The 19,912-nt window shown below is 34.9% G+C and overlaps 2 protein-coding genes and 1 non-coding gene across 3 annotated transcripts; 2 read left to right on the forward strand and 1 right to left on the reverse strand.

The window, feature by feature from the left end:
* Positions 1-288: 288 nt before the first annotated feature.
* LOC146138897 (uncharacterized) lies at positions 289-4,937 on the forward strand. Its single transcript, XM_083394208.1, has 9 exons — positions 289-517; positions 1,725-1,776; positions 1,961-2,037; positions 2,261-2,472; positions 2,854-2,960; positions 3,204-3,269; positions 3,337-3,408; positions 3,908-4,318; positions 4,489-4,937. The coding sequence occupies exons 1-9, from the start codon at positions 512-514 to the stop codon at positions 4,593-4,595; spliced, it is 1,110 nt and encodes a 369-aa protein (XP_083250334.1). The 5' UTR covers positions 289-511; the 3' UTR covers positions 4,596-4,937.
* A 242-nt stretch (positions 4,938-5,179) lies between these two features.
* Trnap-cgg (transfer RNA proline (anticodon CGG)) lies at positions 5,180-5,254 on the forward strand. The gene has a single exon. It is a non-coding gene; the product is annotated as a tRNA-Pro (tRNA).
* Positions 5,255-6,679: 1,425 nt separating this feature from the next.
* Positions 6,680-19,799, reverse strand: LOC146138899 (IQ motif and ubiquitin-like domain-containing protein). The gene is made up of 16 exons (XM_083393637.1): positions 19,684-19,799; positions 18,794-18,892; positions 18,136-18,246; positions 17,719-17,814; positions 16,816-16,950; positions 16,053-16,220; positions 14,779-14,954; positions 13,896-14,051; positions 12,192-12,402; positions 11,348-11,523; positions 10,339-10,509; positions 9,401-9,577; positions 8,761-8,882; positions 8,202-8,328; positions 7,381-7,566; positions 6,680-6,945 (listed from the first exon to the last, which is right to left on the reverse strand). Exons 1-16 carry the CDS (start codon positions 19,730-19,732, stop codon positions 6,775-6,777), a joined length of 2,331 nt encoding a protein of 776 aa, XP_083249763.1. The 5' UTR covers positions 19,733-19,799; the 3' UTR covers positions 6,680-6,774.
* Positions 19,800-19,912: the final 113 nt, after the last annotated feature.

Consider the following 19,912-nt stretch of genomic DNA (forward strand, 5'->3'; position numbering starts at 1 on the left):
GAAACTAAGTACAGAACTTAGGAAACCGAAAATCAGTTTGTTTGGATGTTATATGATAAATGTATTTGCTACTAAAAGCATAATTAGTATCCAAAAACATAAAACAATATAAAACGATGTTCATTAAATGTTGAAAAAATAATTTGTGCAAAATAATATAGAAACAACTTTAGCCAAGCACTTAGGACTAAAAAGTACAATTAGGTACTTTCCCACTGGGTGTTTTTATGTTTTTGTAGAAAGTAGATCACCCTATTTCTTTGTTTGCAGCAGCAATGCTAAGTAAAAACGACATTAAATTAATTGCAAATACGTAATTAAATAACCATTCCACAAAAATTTGTTTGTGTCTAACATTTAAAACTATGCATAATTAATTTTTAGGGTTTGTTTTTTCCAGTAGGTTGTTGTAAATTGCTGGTTACTTCAAAAACAAGACCAAAATTTGTAGTTTAAAATTCAATAAATGTACAGTGCTTGATTGCGACTGACAATCCTAAGTAATATCCAAATGATGGTAAGAATGTAGATAATATGTTAGCCTTTAAATCAGCAGTTCTTAACCTTTCATAAGCTTATCTGGAAAGTATGGCAGATTTTAACGAGATCCTAAATGTGCACGGTCAAAAAATTGGGGTGACCGGGTGGAACTTGGGTCAAAATTGCAACCCTCTCTTATAACGTATAAGAAAATCGGATGCATATTCCTTTATTTGGGTGCAGGTCTAGTTTGTTGAAAAAAATCGCCGGTGCACTTGCCATACTTTCCAAACTGGTTCAATGCTACCGCATATTGCTGTTTTCACTTTATATAGGTGGTTCTTAACTTTTCATAAGTGGTGCTGTGGGGCACGAGTTTAGTTTGTTGAATTCCTGACTCCAATTTTAAGTTGCGCTCGTTAACTTGTTAGCCAACAAGACGTTCAGGTTATTAGAATTGTAATAGTTGATAAACGAACACCAGTTTCAAACTATAGTCAGTCGACAAGTTAGCATTTAGGAGATGCTACTTGCAAAAATCAAAGCTGTCGACGGCACAAATCGATAACAAAGAAGAGATCGTTTACAAGCGGAATGCGGTCTTAAGTACACAAATCCCTGTGCGCACAGAGAAAATGCAAGCCAGTAAGCACTTTACACTTTGGTGCGAGTAGACAATAAATCTGTGGCATAAGCCGATACAGCGTAAATTGCACCGTAAACACAAAAGCTCTTAGTCGGTAATTAATTGTGCGCTCTACAGTGCACCCTTCCATCAGCTCTAAACTCTTCATGTCCCCTCTCCACACCCTTAATTGTTCATGTTTTGGATGTCATGAAGCATCACAAGGGGGTTGTCTGAAGTCAAAACCTAAACCTCGAATTCTAGTTTAATGGGCTTATAATTAAATTACTGTATGCTAGTGGCCTCCTGAAGAATGCTGAGATTTAAAATGCTGTTTCATAAGTTTCAAAATGTAGGTTTCTCATTTTAAAAGTCCTGAAATACTAAATCATGTGTTGTATTATATTTGACTTTAATTTTGGATGTGTATTGTAAAGCTATAACATATGCTAAATAAAATAGTAATTTACACAAAATTTGAAACTATGACATACATGTATACTGAGGCTGTATAACACCAACAACAAAAACTAGATTACATACACCACAAAATATCCATATTTTTTGATGCTACATCAAATATTCTATGTAGCATAATAAAACACCTTTCTCTATGTAGTTGCAAAATGATGGCACCGGAACATTCTTTAGCACCATACTTTCCAACAATGGTTAGTCCACATTATTAAATGAGTTAAAGTTAGAACAACAATCAAAGACATACATTACAACAAAATTATTTTTAATAAAGTTTGTGTTTTGCCTAAATGCAAATAAAATAGTTAAATAAATACATAATTTGTTTGTTATCGTTTTCTGTATTATTTAGTGTCTACATTTGCTTGCAATTTGTAGGTGAACATCACATGGATAGATCTGATGACAGTTCAGCTGCTAATAATATTCAAAATAATACAACCTCATACTTCACTGTAAGTTTTAACTTCTACTATAAGTGAGTTATGCTATTCGGAATCTTAATACTGTAAAAAATCGACTGATGTTCGAACATACTTTATGTAAAATTTGTAATTTTTTTACATTATCTTATTTTATACATATAATGGCATCTGTTCAATTTTTGTAATTTAATTATTACTTATAAAATTAACTAATCTGCCTGAAAACAGATCTCTCTATATGCTCATTTAACAGGGAATTTATAACTCTTTGGTGGAATCAATGACACAAACAGGACACTTGTTGTCTGAGGTGAATTCAAAAGATGAAAACAGAATGGCTGATCAGCAAGCAAGACGATTAACTTTTAATCAGGAGACTTGGTTTGGTTCTTCTACTACTGCTGATGCAATGGCCTTTAGTGGACTGTACTACACCGGTGTCGCAGATATAACACAGTGTTTTTGGTATGTGTATATATTTTAAGTATAACTAAACAGCCAACTATCGTTAAAGTTGTGTCAATTAAGGATGAGCCTTACATGTTTTCTCATCCTAGAGCAGTGTATTTAAGACCAAAGTTGGTTATTCTTTTTGTTTATCAAACAAGTCGTGCACATTTATGCTCACCTTAATATACGACAGAACTTTTCTTATTTATTGTATATGTTGTAAATTAATTGATATTATATATGTCTGATCTCACTTTTGCCTTATAATGGCTTAAATTCCTTGGAAATGAAACCCAAACCAATCTTGCCGTAATACAAGTTGAATATCCTTTAGTTCCTTTTAATATAAACCTCCAGTTAAATTTCCCATACATATCTTGTGATTACCATTTACAGCTGCAAGAAAGCACAAAACAATTGGTCCCCAAATAAGAAGTTATACGACAGTTCAAACCATGAAGTTGACTGTGATTTTTTTGCGAATTTTAACAGGGAAACAAACGGTTAGAAAATGTTATATGTTTAAATATTTATCTTATCGTAAACTGCTGTTGCCAGATGTAATATTTATTAAACAACTAGTTCGACATCATTTACCCTAAAGAAGGCAACCTGAATCGGTTGCCAAAACGTTGGAGAGGAAATATAACTGCCAGAGGAGCTGTGTTTTGATTAATTTTCCTATTTGTTATACTGTGGATATGCAACTAATGTTTGCAGCAATCTACTAATACAATTTTTTTAAGGCGATGCACGCTTTGAGCTTCACATGGAGACAACCATTAATCCTGTTACCAATGAACATGTAAAAGGTAAAAATTTCATATAAAATCAAATATTTATTTGTATTATGATTAATCTGGATTTCTATTTCTTTAGGTGCTTTTATATCAGGCTTATCGGTGCTAGCGGTGCCAAAGATGTTAAAATCAGTGTTTGAAACCTGTTTTGGTAAGTTTGTTATATTTTATGTGTTCATCTAGTTCAGGGCTTCTAAACTATGTTGCCATGGACCATTAAGCTTCATAGTAAAGTATCAACAGGGTTCACATGATTCTCTTGTCAATAAATACTTCAATTACTGAGTTGTAAGTTGTTTACCAATTTTAAAAGGTGACTATTTAATACATTACCAGTCAAATATGCAAATTACGGTTTTGCTTTTCTTATTTTAGATGAAGGTCTGAAAATGTGCCTTTTACCCATATAAGCTATGGGCTTACATATTTGTTGCTACATTTTTTTTTGGACAAACCAGTTGATAAGCCCTGATCTAGTTAACATTCCCTGCTATATTTTCTAAACAAACATATATTTTTTGGCAACTAATATGCTGTGGTACTTTGCAATCAATGTTTGATATTTGTAACAGTCATACACACCTATAAAATAATAATTTGCAAAGATAAAGAATAAATTCAAAGTTTTAAAAAAAAACTTGTATTTTTAGGCAAAGGCAAGCCCATGCTGCCTTCCTCATCAAACCATGATGATGTTTTATGTCAAGTTCCTTTAAGACAGAGGGGCATTGTTCAAAATGAGCCACATGCAATAGGAGTGTTTGGGGAGGGAACAGAAGCTATAGAACGACAGGTTGGGGAGGATGGGCGGCATGTAGAAGAGCAAGCCAGGGTGGAGAGAGAAGACCGGGAACAGCTGAATGGGGAGGAGGAAGAGAACATGGAACAGCCGGATGAGGAAATAAGCAGCAATGGAGGTCAAGTCAGGGAGGGTTTGGAAGAAAGGGAAGAGCCGAACAGGCAGGAAAATGTTGTTGCAGAAGATCCAACTCATGACACTGACAACATTCAAGGCAATTTGTCCTATCAACCAAAGGCATTTCAGGATGGAACAATACGAGGTAAAATGCCCTGAAACAGACAAGTTTTTTTTTTGGATAAACTTTAATTTTGTATTAACAACCGTATCATATATTTATTTGGAGTCATTAGGAGTTAACATAAAATGAAAAGCTGTACAAAGCTGGGGTTCAAAACAGTTTTAAAACCATATAATTCTCTCTCAATACAGAGTATCAAGTGGGATTTTCTGATGATTCAGATGAAGACATCTACAGTGCTCCTGGGGAAAGTGGGCTTCTTTATGATGACACAATGCCAAAAAATGTAGGCCAGTAGAAAAGTATTTGCTGAATCCTGCCATATTGTATATACCTGGAGTCCGTTTCACTGTTTATTTTTTCGAATTACCTTATAGCCTGCATATATAGCAGTTTTACCTTTTCTAACCCAATTATATGTTGTTAACAAATATATTTGAACATATGTTTAGATTGTAAACAAGTCTTAAAACAGGCATTAATATAATCCTAAAAAACTAGTTGTCAATAGGTTGCATTTCATACTTTTTTTTACCTTTTTCTAAACTGTTTGTATATATACACAATGAAACATATGTACACACATATGAGTGTTAACAACTGAGATCTAGCCCTTCTGAAGCTGCTTTTTGACCAACGATTACGGCTTACATATCAATAGTACACTGAAAGCCATTGCAGATTCACCGAATCTGTCGATCATTGATTAGTGATGTACTACGATATGTAAGCCATAATCGTTGGTCAAAAAGCAGCTTCAGAAGGTATGTTTCATTGTATGAATAATATGGTACTGTGAATCCCCTTCAATATGAAGTTGCTTGTACTAACAGAGTGAGCAAGCATTGGCGTATGGTTGTTTCTCGACTTGTTCCTCTCTGAGCCTGTGTAGCTCAGTTGGTAGAGCGACGGTCCCGGCTTCACCGGAGGTCGTGAGTTCGAACCTCACTGCAGGCTAGTTGTTTTTCTAGTCTGCCCTGCTTGCATCAATGATCGACAGATTCGGTGAATCTGTGATGGCTTTCAGTGTACTGTTTGTATATATATATATATAACTTTTTCTTGTAGACCTCATTAAATTACCATCTATTGTGCTTCTTTCCTATTGTACAGTTTGTCTACTTTCTTAGTTTTTTATATGCCAGTGGCTCTCACACTTTGTAGCTTATGGTGGACTAAGGCAAACTTTCTAACACTACCCAACAATAAAATACAGCTATATATTGATAGCTACCTTTGCTATCTATTGAATATGCCAGTGTGCATACTTGCCTGCATACTATTTGTATTAAACAAAGTTTCCTGACCTGTCTCCTTCACAGTTTGAGAACCACTATTATATGCTTTTAAAATCTTTTGGCAATCACTTTTGTTTCATTTTGTGTTAATGAAATAAACATTCACTGCTCTTGTATATATACTGCCTTTGTAAGTAGTACCTCATGTTGCATCTAAATGTCCATTTATATGGTGTCTATTAAGAAAGCAGTATACATTCTTATGTACATATGTAAAAAGGGAACAAATCATGTTGGTTTAATTATTTTTTAGTACAAAGATATGCACATTTCAGTGCAGTGTGTTGAATGTGTTGTAAATAACTAATCATTTCCAAAAATAACCATATCATTTTTGACCTCACTGCTTTAAAGTATTGGGTTTGTATAGTTGTAGTACATTGTGTAGCAAAATATCTTATTGATTTGCCTTAAATGGTATATTGCAAGTTATAGTGTGCTCTAAACATTGTTTGTGTATTAAATATGCTGTAAGTAATTTGGCTGTAAGTTTTAATACAATTGTTTTGTAAATTAATGAAATAAATTATGTATAAATCAGAAATGTTTCCATAATGCTACACTTTATATATGCTAATAACAGGTTGGTAGTGTGGTTGTTAATCTAAAGACATTTAGGTAAAACTGCTAATTTAAAGACATTTAGGTAAAAAATATATACAGCCAGTCGCTTTTATAAATCAAGTGGCCAATAATTTTAGGCAAAACTGTTTTCTTTACGTTTAATAAAATGACTGATTTTTATTATAGCAGAACAGTTATATTACTTGCGTTCATTTAAGGTCATTGTCATCATTTTGCTAGAGCTTGTAAAACAAACAGCTGTCAAAATTAGGGATGACAAATATTCCTCAAAATATTGATGCCATTGTCACATTTTTTGCAAAAGTGTGGCGATGTTTATAATAATTACAAACTATATTAGCTATTGGGTAATTGCTTGCAAAAATAGGGATTGAAAATATTTGTTATCGATTTGCAAGGGACAGATATTTTTAGGTTGCAAGCGACAAACAGGAGTTGTATATTACCTATTGGGTAATTGCTTAATGTAAGTAAAAAAAACAACACGCAATATATCACAGTTTTATTTCACCCAACATACATAAGATACAGAACTGCACGGAAGCATTAAGTGCAACACGGACACACGGACACACATAAACCATATTCAGGGGGTTAATATGCATTGAGGAGGTTTTTTCCCCGGACCTCCCCTGGACCAGGCAGTCTCTGGGACCCGGTAGATTTCTTGCGAAGCTGCTCCGACATTCCCGGGAGTCGACTGAAGTAGATGCGAGCCAAGGTATGTTTGTTTCGGACTTTAAGGATGAATACCTGGCCATAAGCCTGGAAAGATTAAACATGTGTTGTTATAAAAAGTTATTTAAAATTGAGGTTGTTTCACCGAGACAGGTATATTGTTCGATTAGATGGCAAACTATAGAGTGCGTATTGAAGGAATAATCAATTTTTAAAGAGTTTTTAAAAATAAAACAGTTTTGTACTGAATGTAGACTCCATTACACTTTCACATTTTTTGAACCGAAATCAGCAGATTTCTGAAGTCTATTTGCAATATTACGGCAGGTTATGAATTCCTTGTGTTACTTTTAACATAATATAAAAAAACAGACTGAGGTATTTCAACCGATATTTTAAACAACTAAATCAAACAGTACTGTGCCATATTCTACTGCAGTCATTCCTAGAACACAGGTTCAAAAACAGAAAAATCTGTTGATTTTGTTGCTTTAAACCTTATTCATCTACAAACATCCTTACGTCGTTGAGATGCTCCAGTCTTGCGTGAGCTATCGCTTCATCTTTGGTGAGTAGGATGCAATTCCACGGCGACCATTCTTCGTCCCTGTCCCACCTGACCAGCACAAGGTCATAGAGGTCATCCCATGCGCTCAGGATGCTCTGGGCAGCCCAAATATTCTCGACGAGGTACTGCAAGTCTTTCTCCTGTAAACAAAATTATTTAAAACAATGTGTTCGTTTATCTGAATCTTTGCCTTGGACCACATTTCTAACAAGGGAGCTACGCCCCTGTTTTAACGCAAGTCGAGAAACAACCATAGCACCGTTGCCTGCTGCGCCCCGTTCGTAAAACTAGCCTGTAGTGAGATTCGAACTCACGACCTCCTGTCAAGCCGGGACCGTCGCTTTACCAACTGAGCTACACAGGCTCAGAGAGGAGCGAGTCGAGAAACAACCGTAACACAGTTGCCTGCTGCATTCTGTTCGCAAAACTAGCCTGTGGTGAGATTCGAACTCACTACTTCTGTACCTTCAGCTTTTGACCATTTTGTACCAAAATGCTTTTGTTCTTGATTATGCCTTTACAGTGTTGAAATAACTTAATTCAATTAAGCACTTAAGTCATTGTTTTTAAATGACTTCACTGGAATTAGGTCATTTGGACAAAATGACTTGAATTTATTTGCTATGGAAAAGACTTGGACGTAACTTGCGTGAGCGTAACTAATGACTTTTTTCAGCTTGTGATTAAAAATGACTTTACCTTGACTTAACTTATTTTGACGTGGACTGGCCATTATAAAACGAGATTACAGCACTGTTTTCTTATTCCCACTCACTTGGATAAGGTAGGCGATCTGGCTGTTGTCGTTGTACGATTCCTCAGTCTTACGAAGATTGCGCAACATGATGCGATAGTTCGAGAAATCGTGGCGAGTTCGAGCTTCGTTGTCGAGATCCTGGACCCTGAGCAGGAAATTAAAATTATGCTTGGACAACCATAAAAACTAGAATTTAATATGTTCTAATGAGTTGCCCAATTATGAAGTTGGTTATATAGCGGCACATGTATTAGCCTAACATACTAGTGAATGTTAAATAAAACTTTTAAAAACTTTTTTGGTAAAAAAAAAAACTTTTCAAAAGTTTTTGTAAAACTTTTTTTAATTTGTTTTTTCCATAACACAACCATCATTTAAGGGCTTAAAACTATTTGACAAATGTTTCTTAAATCCTTAGAAGTACCAATAAGCTTTTTATAACATAATGTACCCTTCGATTTTTAGGAGTTAATATGTTATGGCCTGAATTTTGTTTAATACATGTTAAATTTATTGTATACAAGATTTGTCTCCCCCCAAAAAAATCTTGAAAACAAATATATTTTTTGTTTCCTACTTCCTGCATTTTCCAACCGATCTTGAGTTTGCAGTGATTTTGAACTCAGTCGAAGGTAGGTATTGGTTGGCTGAAGGACAGAAGTAGATGTCCTTGCGTAAAGTGCTCGGGTCTTGGGGAACCTGAAGTTAATAACTTGATATTAACAACCCGCTGTAGCTGAAGATTTCTATGTGTGCGTATTATACAAACGACATACACTGTTTGAAGAATAATGGTTGGAGGTTGTAGAAAGACGTACTAAGAATATCAAAGACGTTTAAAAATGCTACCTACTGCTGCACGGGCTTTAATATTCTTATTATTATCACTGTTCAGTCGTTATATTTAGAGAAAAAAGTCTAATATATTTCATTGTGTATTTTTATCAACAATATTCATAGTAAAATTCTACAAAATATATACTATAAGACCTAACATTCATTTACTTGCAGTGGCGGGTATAAAGCTCTTATTGCTTGTAAACAGTGTTGGTATAAATTGACTGAAATATTATGTCACACCACATTCTATATAACTTTTTCCTCAATATTGGTAATTATGTTTAATTTTAAAATACAAAAACTAGAAATCAAATCATTTAAAAAATGTGATAAAACCTAAACAAAAATAGGCACTAGTTAAATAAAATAGCATTTACCTTAAGCAGCCTTGCGGCCTCAGGGTTGAAGAGTGGGTTTTTGCAATACTGTAGAAACAAGGTTGATATTCGCTTCCTCAAGCCTTCCAAGTTTGCCTCCGACACTCCACGCATGAGTAGGTCTGCTTCACGGTCGATTAACTCGGTAATCTCGCGAGTCAATTTGCAATCGTGTTCCTGTGACGAAGAATATGCATTTATAATTAAATAACGATCGGGCAACCATATACAATGACATGTATGACACAAAGAATTCTAATGAAATAGCAGGGTAAGTCGGCGTAAAAATTAGGGCGGATAAAACAACAAGTAACTGCTGTGTAGGGAGGTAGAGAGAAACAAGTAAGAGCTGTACAGGGGATAATAAAAGTGCGCTTGGATCACGTGAATTTTACATGGGTGTGCTCATAAGATGCGCACCCTGGACAGAATGTGTTGCGTTTACGAGTTACCGGTGTAATTATTCTTAAATTTTTTACTGAGCTAATACAGTTTTGACAGGGTCCGTGCTATTGCAGGGCATCTTAAAGTATATTGCCGGATATCATTGTACTGTTGGTTTGTTTAGTTTATTCAATCACACAAGGCCACATAGTGGAAGGAAAGCGAGGAGACAAGGGGTGGCTGTTATGACTTCATCGAGAGACTGAGTTATTCTTTGCCGAAAAGAGCAAGTAGAAAGTATATAGGCAGGCACAAGAAAAAGGGGGCATTTAATAGAAAATAACAGGAATATCGTTTGACAGAAATAGCTACGCTAGGTAGAAATGTAGAATCACTAATTGAGTAAAGTGTTCATAGCATTAATTGGGCAGGCTTAAACAAGCAAACTTAGAATTGCATAAACTAGTCAAGTTATAGTTTGTATTTGAATGCTTATAAATCTGAAATATTGTTTTCGAACTATTTTAGTATTTAAGATTTAAAAACGCTCAAACCTTAATTGTATGCTTGAGTGTGAGCAGAACGTCTAGTCTCTCGTCCTGTGTGAGATACTTCATGATGATGCTGTTGTAGATGTCCCGCATTTCCTTTGCTCTTATGGTGTACTGAGTGTCCATCTCTGTATAGCGACCATCGTAAGCCTTCCAACGCTTGGGCGCTGCAGCCTAAATGTTTGCAATAAGACACTATTTTAAGCGATATGGCGATAAAGGTAAACAATTTCTAGAATCCCAAGGGGTTATGATGTTCTCAAGTAATTTAACATTGGCGTAAGTCAGTGCTTTTCAACCTTTTTGCTGAAGTGGAACCCTTTGGAAACATTTCACTGGCTTGAGGAACCCCAGTGCAATAATTCCACTGACTCGAGAAACCCCAGTGGAATAAACACACCTCAATTAGCTAAACAATTTAGAAATTGCGGAACCCCTGGTCTGTACTAGCGGAACCCTTAGGTTCCGCGGAACCCTGGTTGAAAACCACTGGCGTAAGTAGTCAAATGCACCGTAATACCATTTTCTGAAAATAAGAAATAAAATAACAAAAACATTACAATAGGAAAAATAACAATATTCTTAACAACACTATGAAAAAAAATTAAGTATGTTTTTCAATTTTACTTAAACATGGTAAAAAATATAAAATGTTAAAATGCTGTCTTTGTGACTGATAAAACTTAATGGCCGATGGCACTTATCATTGATTTTTTTGTAAATACAGCTACAAAAGGGCACCTCTGAAATTTCGGACAATTTAATTTTACCATATTTTGGTAGTGGGTATTCCTAAATGTTTGGAAATAAAGACCTTACACTGGTAAACGCAGTTACAAAAATGTCGACTCTTTTCATTTCTAAAACATAGTAGCATAGTAATAAATGCTCTTTCGGTAATTTCTTATTTATGTTATATCCTAATTTTCTACTACCTATGCACGCCTTTATCACAAAATATATTGCACCATGCATGACACGTATTAGACCAGCTGTTTCAACTTGTTCCCACCTTATCGAGGAACTTTTGGATGCTCTTCTCCTTGTTTTCCTTCCCAGCTTCCATCTTGTGTCTTCCGATCGAGGCGATGAGTTGCGTCTCCTGCTCGAGAAGCGCACACAAGGCAGCTTTTCGATCCGGCCCGTCAAGCTCCTCATTGATCTGACCCAACTCCTCCATTCGCCATTCTGCAATGAAACGATCGATTTTAGATTTAGGGCTATATGTATAGCTTTAGGGTTATACAATTAGCGTAAACCTGCCATAAAACGAAGATTTTAGTTTGTTTTATGGCTTTATGGTTGTACAATTTGCTTAAACATTTTTCTTTCACGCTTCTTGGACCACTGAATCTGAGTAAACTCTTCAGAACCTAGTACAATTCGATTTTTTATAATGCTTATGGGTAGAGCTAGTTTTATTCAAAAAAAATTACTCAAACTGATTGTCAAGAACAGCGTGGAGCATATGTGCTTTTAAAGTCGCAGAAATACTTAAACATTTAAAAAAAACTTTTTGATGCTTAATTAGGAAACTTAGACTAAATCTCGAGAGCTCCTTATAACAAATCGAAACATTTTTTAGTGTTTCGCTTCATCCCATTATGGTTTAAAATCTTCAGATTCTAGTTATATTTATATTATATTAGTTCTATTTGATTTTCAGATTCTAGTTTTATTGGATTTTTTGTATTATGCTTATTGATGGAGCTATACTTGAAACAAACACTCACTTGAACTAAAAAAACACTCAAACTTAAAAAAACACTTTTACCAAAACACTTTAACTTAAAAAAACGCTTTAACTTAAAATCAATCAAACTTAAAAAACACTTGAAATTAAAAAAAACACTTACTCTCAAGAGCAGCGTAGAGCAGATCAAAGTCCTCTTTAGTTTTTGGTTTCATCCTTCTCTCAAACTCCTTCCTGATGCGCTCCTCTTTCTCCCTTCTCTTTCTAATCTCCTCCAGTCGCTCCCACTCCAACCTCCGCTCCTGGTCCAACTTCAACTCAGTGACGAGGTTGCGAGCTTGCCAGCGACGAAAGTACGACTGAAGAACGATCACCTGGCGGCAGCAAGGGGACAAAGTGTGTGTTTAATGTGATTATGGTAAAAGTCTATATTGTGGAGTAAATTGATGTTGCTATTTACGAACACTCGAACAGGATGCAGGAGGCAACGGCGCTATGGTTGTTTCTTGACTTGCTCCTCTCTGAGCTTGTTTGGAGAGCGAAGGTCCGGGACCTATGACCGGAGGTCGTGGGTTCGAACCCCACCACAGGCTAGTTGTTTTCTTGTCTTGCTGTTATTGATCGACTTAGTTGGTAAAGCAAAAATTCCGGTTTGGCTGAGGTCTTGAGTTCGAACCTCGCCGTAGGCTAGTTTATATTTTTTAGCCTGGCCTTGCTTGCATTATAATCCTGATCAAGCAGGTTTTTTTTTAAGGATTGGTTTGGGTGACCGCTAAGTAGTTTTAAGAGACCGCAAGTGTTTCATTTAAATACCAAAAAGTTGCAAGTCCAAAATTTGGGAAACCGCTGGAGAAATTTGGGGAACCGTTTCGGTCCCCCAAAACACCTTAAAAAAACACCGGTGCCTCTATTTTATTGTTTGGCCCAATAAGAAGGACTTGATCACAAAATACACATTGTGTACATGTGCGTTTCTATTGTGGTGGATAAATATGAAACCCTTTTGAAAATATTTATTTTTTTAACAAATTATAAAGCAAGAACTAATTGCGCGTTTCATTTTATATTTTGTTATGTTTTGAATATACTGATATGAGTGAATGTTGCACTGAATATGTGATTAAGGAAATCACCTTGACCCTTGCAAGATAAATGTCGACCTTAATTCCTGATCAGCAGCAGCAGCAGATCAGGTGAAATTTGTCTAGCAAAGCTCATGCTTCATGTCAGACCGTATTTATAGATGTTAAACGATATACTGGATATATATTTCGCAAAAGAGGGCATATTGGAATGAAATGGACAGCATTGTCTTCATTGGCGAAATATATATATTATATATATATATATATATATTTTAACATAAAAAGTGTCCAACCTGAATTACTAGCTGTGCCAATGCCATAGTGTTTTGCTCTCCTTCAAGGAAGGAGATTAATAAGACAATTATTTTATAAATAGCTAATAATACACGCTTCTCATTTACAGAATAAACAAGTGAATCGCAAAAAATCAAGTGAATCGTACTTGGAAAAGCCCCTCGCGTTTATTAGTCTGATGCACAATTGAGGCCGGCCGTACAAGGATGTATATTGTATATATATACCCACCGAAATAACAAGGCAGCTTAAATTATGCGGAAAACTATTTGGTAGGCTGGAAATTCGCAGATGGCTTGTCAGCATTTTTATCAGGTGAAATTTTGTCTGAGCGAGAGCTTATTGGTAGGTGCTCGCAGACTGGCGAGTGTAAATTTTAATTCAAGGCCAACCCTGATATGCAGATATACTAGTGTGTTTGTTTCAATGACGTGCCACCATAATTGTTCTATTTTCACCATTTGATTCAGAATTGACTTTTCACTTACAGCTTTGAGTCTCCTGTCGAAGTATTCCTGGAAGGTTTTGTACTTTCCAGCTGCCATCGTTTTGTCTTCCTTGGTGGAGACGTAACACCCGATCTTGGTCATCTGCGTCGAAGTTGTGTTTGTGGTCTGTGAAGTTCGGTTCCTCTCGAACACAGTCTGGAATGTTAAAATACTTAAAAATGCATTTATTTATTTTTCACATATAACCTAGCAATAAGACACAATTTGATGATTTTTGTTTTTATTGAGCGTGAATAAATCTGTTTAGCTGTTTAAAAAAGAAAAATTTATCTTTCCTTTTTTTAAACAATTTAAATAAATTAGTTGTTTTTTGGTGGATATGCTTTATTAACTAAAATGAAATCCTGCTTAAGTTGGATAAATTAGGACAAGAGTTTCAAAAAACAATTGTTTCCTTAAATAAATCCATATATACCAAAACAAATTGAAATGCGTTAAGAGTAAGTATAGTAATAGTTTATGTATAGTCATTAGTCAATGTGGCATACAGAACAGTGGTTGTCAAACTTATTCAGCTTGCGGTAAACTTTGTAGAAAATATCCCAATTTGACCATAGCCCTAAATAGGTAGATTCTTAATATTATCATTTTTCTGATAACTAGTGTGTATTCAAGCCTTGAATGCCGATTTCTTATGCAATAAAATTTTGTTATAAAATAACAAACTTTTTTTTTTTTAAATAACAAAACAGTTCAAACACTCACTGCTCTAGAATTATGTATTATTTATATAGTAAAAGCATGCTGCCGAAAACGCATGTGGTGCTTTTGTTTTCTAGAAAGTGTGCCGCAAGCTAGATAAATTCGACAACACTGATCTAAATTCTACTAGAGCGTGCTATTTTCACTCTGCATGAATTACCTGGCAATCCCTGTTAAACTTCTCCACTTCGCTGGGTGGAGGTCGCTTCTTGGTGGTTTGAGCGCTTGCGTTGTGGAACTCTATCCCGGTAAGCTTGTGACGAAATCCTCCAAGAAATGGTTTCTTCGCCGAGTTGCGCTGGATCTCCACAACTACATCCTCGTATTCGTTGTTCTCTGTATAGAATATTACACTGTTTGTTGTAAAAGCAGAGGTCGCTGGTCACATACCGTCCTGTGTGGTAAATTGTTTGCGTTACTCTACAACCTGCGGGGTTATGTGTACGGCTGGCGCGTTACTCTTGCCCTAATGAAGGTAAATTGTGATTGAAATGATGTGTCATGCAAATCTGAAATAAATTCTCATATTCTGATTAAATTTCAATCTAAGCGACAATAAAAATTACTTTCTTTCTCCTCACAATAATAAGTTAAAGAACTTTGACAGAATTTTTTTGGCAGGCCAACAAACACCAATCCTGACAGTTATCAAGCATTGTATATAAAACTTTGTGACTTCTGGTTTAAAAGAAAAAAATAGATCCAATCAAAAATTTTGAAGTCCAATTCAGTGTGCATTAATTCATAAGGTTTGGTGTAGCAGTTTTGGGAGTTAATAAAATTAATTCATTATGTTGTTTAACAGCGGCACGACTGCAACTATGAAGCTGGAAGCATAAGATTATTCATTTGTTTGTATCTAACTGGTGAGCTGCTTACAAGGTTCTACTTCAACTAAAATAATATGCAATATCAAGGCACCAACTTCTGAGTGCGTATTGACCAATAGCACGAGCAAATACTTACACAGTTAATGATTCATATATATAACATTGCAATTAAACTAAAATGCACAAATATGATGTTTTTATTTCTTCACAAATTTAGATAAGTTTAATTTTTATGGTTATCTTAAGCAGCTGACAAACAGTCCATAATTTTTGATAATTCCTAAATTTAGGAATTTTAATCTTTAACATAAAACCAACTCTTGGTTATTGTAAACATTTGGCACTTGTTTACAATAAAATTGTAGTTTTTAATTTTTATTTTAAACAATCAGTTTAAAAGTACAATTTGTCTGTCACAATGCCACCTGGGGGTACATGACATATAATAAAGTTTAAATAAAACTGTAAGGTATAATAAACAGGCACTGGTTTTATAAAATTGCAGTACATAGTGTAACATTGTTCACAATATCACATTCATAAAAAACATTTAAAACATGCATTTATTTAACTTTAAAACTTATTAGCTCGTAGTATGATATACCTTTGACTAATCGCACAGTAATGACATCAGAAGAAACAATTTCCTCCTTAGTTTTACTTGGTTTTAGCGGAAGGTTATCCGGGTCGGTTGAGACCACATCAAGCTGTACTGTCCCAGTTGGTAAAACACCAAGCTCCTTTAGTACTGTGGATGTGGGGAGAACTTTACCTAAAAAGAAAACAATGGTTTAGGAATTACTCTTGATTATACAATACTGTTTTCATTAGGACACCATAAATCAATATTTAGGGAAAAAGTATCGTATCTGATATGATTAATGTCATTACTATGGTGAAATAAGTAAAATTTTTTGAGAAACTGAGAAGACGATAGCAATGATTTTCAGACTATAAGGCCAATATTCGCTTTGGAAATTTTAATGTAATATTTTCTTGAAACTTTGCCTTTAAAGGTATAAAACTCTAGGTTGGGTTGAAAAACATGGCTGTTATGCACAAATTAATTTGTTATCGGATCAGCCCGATAGGTTCAGACGAGTACCAATACTACCACTAGGCATCCGCTCCAACACAATATTACAGACCATTTCTAATTATAGGTAAAGCCAACATGTTGATTTTTACAAACATAGTCCGAGTTTTTTTTCTTGATTTATGAACAAATTTTTTTTTTCTAATCTTGTTGCAGCAAAAAATTAGTGTTTTAAAACTCCTGCTTATAGAAAGCTAAGACCAAGCTAAGATGCCTAATATTTAGTAGAAATAGGCAAACAAATCTCTCCTAATAAACATTAATAACTCACCAGCATGTGAGACTTGCAGCACACCGACTGGAACTTTGAGATCCCTGGCAAGTTGTTCTTGAAGTTGCTTGATCGTTATTTTTAGCGAGGAAGCTGTCGTTACAAACTGCTTGCTTGGCAGGAGCTGGAACTTAACTACAAACAACAAGCAGTTAAAGTGTGGTCAACTTAATATTTTTTTCTAATATTTTTAATGGTTGGAGGTATGCCAACTTTTTTTACTCAAGACTGCAGTGAGTAACTAAGGCATTTATATTTAGGGTTGCAAATCTTACAAGGCAATGCTCATGTATCAGGTAAACCAAGTATATTTTTGAACTGGGTTTCTGCAGTGCAGTGGTTAGCAATGTCTAAAAATTTCGAATCAGAGCCAATACGAAGTGGTTGTATCCGTACATGTCCAATACTAGGATGGTTTTGGAGCTGATCTAATCATCTAATACTAAATTAACACAGGAATTTTAGCCATAAGTTAAAATACAATGCAGTGATTATAATGTGAAAGGCAACTTTTTTTTCAAAAAAAAGTAGGTTAGCAATGAAATAACTAAACTTCTTACTACCAAAGCAAACACAGTCCTAATAAAATGGAAAAATGACTTTTTAACGTCTTAATATTGCCTACGTTTGATTGAAGCAGATTAATGACGTCATTCAAAATGACCAAAATGAAATATCAAGGATAACACATCCCTAGCTGTGGTTCAAAACAGCAATACGATTTCTAAAGTTTGATAAATTTTCTATACTGGGAATTAGGGTATTAAGCTAAAACATTAGGAATCACTGCTATAGCAAAATAAAAAAGTTGATAGAATACTGGAAGCATATTTAAAAAATTAATAAATAATAATTCAACTAATCACATTTTGAAGCAAAAAAGCAAACATCAAATGTAATCACCAGTAGCGGTGTCTGATTCTTCTTCCAGCTCTGTAAGTGTTTCCTCTTTGGAAGCTTCAGTTGGAGCCACATCATCTTTTACAGCTTCCGGAAAATCTGTGACAAACACAACAAATATAGTTGATGTGAAAGTTGTATATGATGCATACAGGTTCCTTTAAAAAGCAAAAAAGTGTTGCCAAAGTTGCTTGCCAAGCAGACACATGTTACCTTCTGTTGTTCTGCCAGATAAATAGATTTTAACTTTTTAAAGCCTGAATAATGTTCTGTATAAGATATGCACTATCAGCATAAGATATGCACTACACAAAATGAAAACTCTTAACAATATTTTCGAATGAAAGTATGAATTGTACATCATCAATAGTTAATCTAATCTGATTTTTTTCCAGGGCCATACCATAGTTTAAGCCCCACCTGATCTTTCTGTAGTGGTGTCTTCAGTAACGCTCGGTTCCTGAAGTTTACTTTCATTTTCAACCGAAGCGACTTGTTCTTCTGTCGCTGGAGCCTCCTCTGTTGTTTCAACTGCACAAAAAGTTGTCTGCAGAACCTGTTGTTTATCATTAATCTATATTTTGGCGGCCCCAAGATATTTTTATAAATGGCTGGATGGCTTCAAGACCTGGCGATCGCGGGGCTTGATATCTTTGCAATAAAAACTGTGGTGAACCTTAAAATATCGTTGTATTATTTAAAATTCCATTGAAATCTAGTTTTTACATTTCAACTCTACTTCTTCAATAAGGATATTTGCCGCAGGCCGGATTAAATGACCCAGCTAGCCAGGCACTTTTGTACTTTACTGCAGATGAAATATTGTGTGGGGGAGATATATAAGCAGCTTAAAAATATTGCGACTGTTCCAAAGTTACTGCTAAAATTTCTGTTGCTTCTAAGTTTTAATGGCTTTAAATCAATTACCACCGAAAACACTCAAGCACGACTTTTTACAGTTGCTGACTCAAATTTGCATGGCTATATGAATTTCATCTAATTTTGCACAAAATGTGCAGCTGCCAGCGCAAGTCAGACTACAGGTTTGCAAACCAGCGCAAGATCTACCATAATTTACCAGGAATATTAACAACTGCAGCAGCAGCAGGAGTTTCTTCAGCAGAGGCCTCCCCAGTTTCTGGAGCTGTCTCCTCAGTCCCAACAGCAATCGCTTGTTCTAAAACAAAACTTGTCAGAAATATAATAAAATATAGGGCGCTAGTCTAAAATCACACCACATATTCGTCTGGAGGTTTTTATTGCTAATGTGATTTAGTTAGATGAGTTAGCATTTGGGTTTGGGTGAGTCAAGTATTATTATTATATTTATTTTCCCATTTTTCAGGTTAAGTATTAATATTATATTTATTTCCCATATTTATTTCTTCGTTGCAATAGTAATTTTGACAACTGGTTTTGTTACTTTAAAAAAAGTGGTAGGATTCTAAAACAGAAACAAATATAGTTTTCCAAAACGATGTGTATCTCATTAATCAATCTATGGAAAGTATTGTATTAAATATATAGCTAGTTACAGCACCAAACTATAATATTGTATAGTGGAGCAATTCGTGCAATTTAATGAAACAATTAAATATCTTTTAAAATGACCAGGGATGGTCTAGAATCCTACCACACTGAACTTTATTTGGGTTAGGGAGCGAGTTCGCGTTTAAGTTAGGTAGGTTAAGCAATATTATTAAATGATAATACTTGACCCACTGTCACACTAATCGACACCTTAACCCAAAAATATTGTCCATTTCTTTATTAATTGTTTTAACGCTGTTGCAGGATTCTAGAACAGCGCTGAAATCAGAAATGAAAGAAATAACATCGCTATAAAGATTAAAAAATACATATATTAAAGTTTAGAAAGAAAGGAATCAGTTCAAAATAAAGACAATACAAGGCTATTACAAAACAGAATCATTAAATAAGTAAATGTTTTCATAATTAACAACTTACCCTGGAGATTATCGCCAGGTTGAGTCTCGGCTGGTGTTTCTTCCGACATTTTTGCCCCAATGTCACTTTAAACGTCCATTTAAAGATTTAAGAAATACTTTCAAAAGTTTGTAAACTAGGAAAGCGAAAAATAAACACTTGGTGTTATGTTTTTGTTCTCCCTAAATCCGGAATTAAAGGGTTTTGATTGCAGATATTTTACAAGAGTGTAATTTAGTTTATATCAAAC

Source organism: Ascidiella aspersa, chromosome 7 (genome assembly GCF_963924565.1).
Source record: "Ascidiella aspersa chromosome 7, kaAscAspe10.2, whole genome shotgun sequence".
Classification (NCBI taxonomy): Eukaryota; Metazoa; Chordata; class Ascidiacea; order Phlebobranchia; family Ascidiidae; genus Ascidiella; species Ascidiella aspersa.

Coding starts and splice junctions, on each gene's coding strand:
- LOC146138897 (XM_083394208.1), top strand. Junction 2,473..2,853: donor GATATAACACAGTGTTTTTG/GTATGTGTATAT, acceptor TACCATTTACAG/CTGCAAGAAAGCACAAAACA. Junction 4,319..4,488: donor TCAGGATGGAACAATACGAG/GTAAAATGCCCT, acceptor CTCTCAATACAG/AGTATCAAGTGGGATTTTCT.
- LOC146138899 (XM_083393637.1), bottom strand. CDS start 19,732: ATGTCGGAAGAAACACCAGCCGAGACTCAACCTGGCGATAATCTCCAG. Junction 12,403..13,895: donor TCGACAGGAGACTCAAAGCT/GTAAGTGAAAAG, acceptor TGCTGCCGCCAG/GTGATCGTTCTTCAGTCGTA. Junction 11,524..12,191: donor GCTCTACGCTGCTCTTGAGA/GTAAGTGTTTTT, acceptor GTTTCATTGCAG/AATGGCGAATGGAGGAGTTG.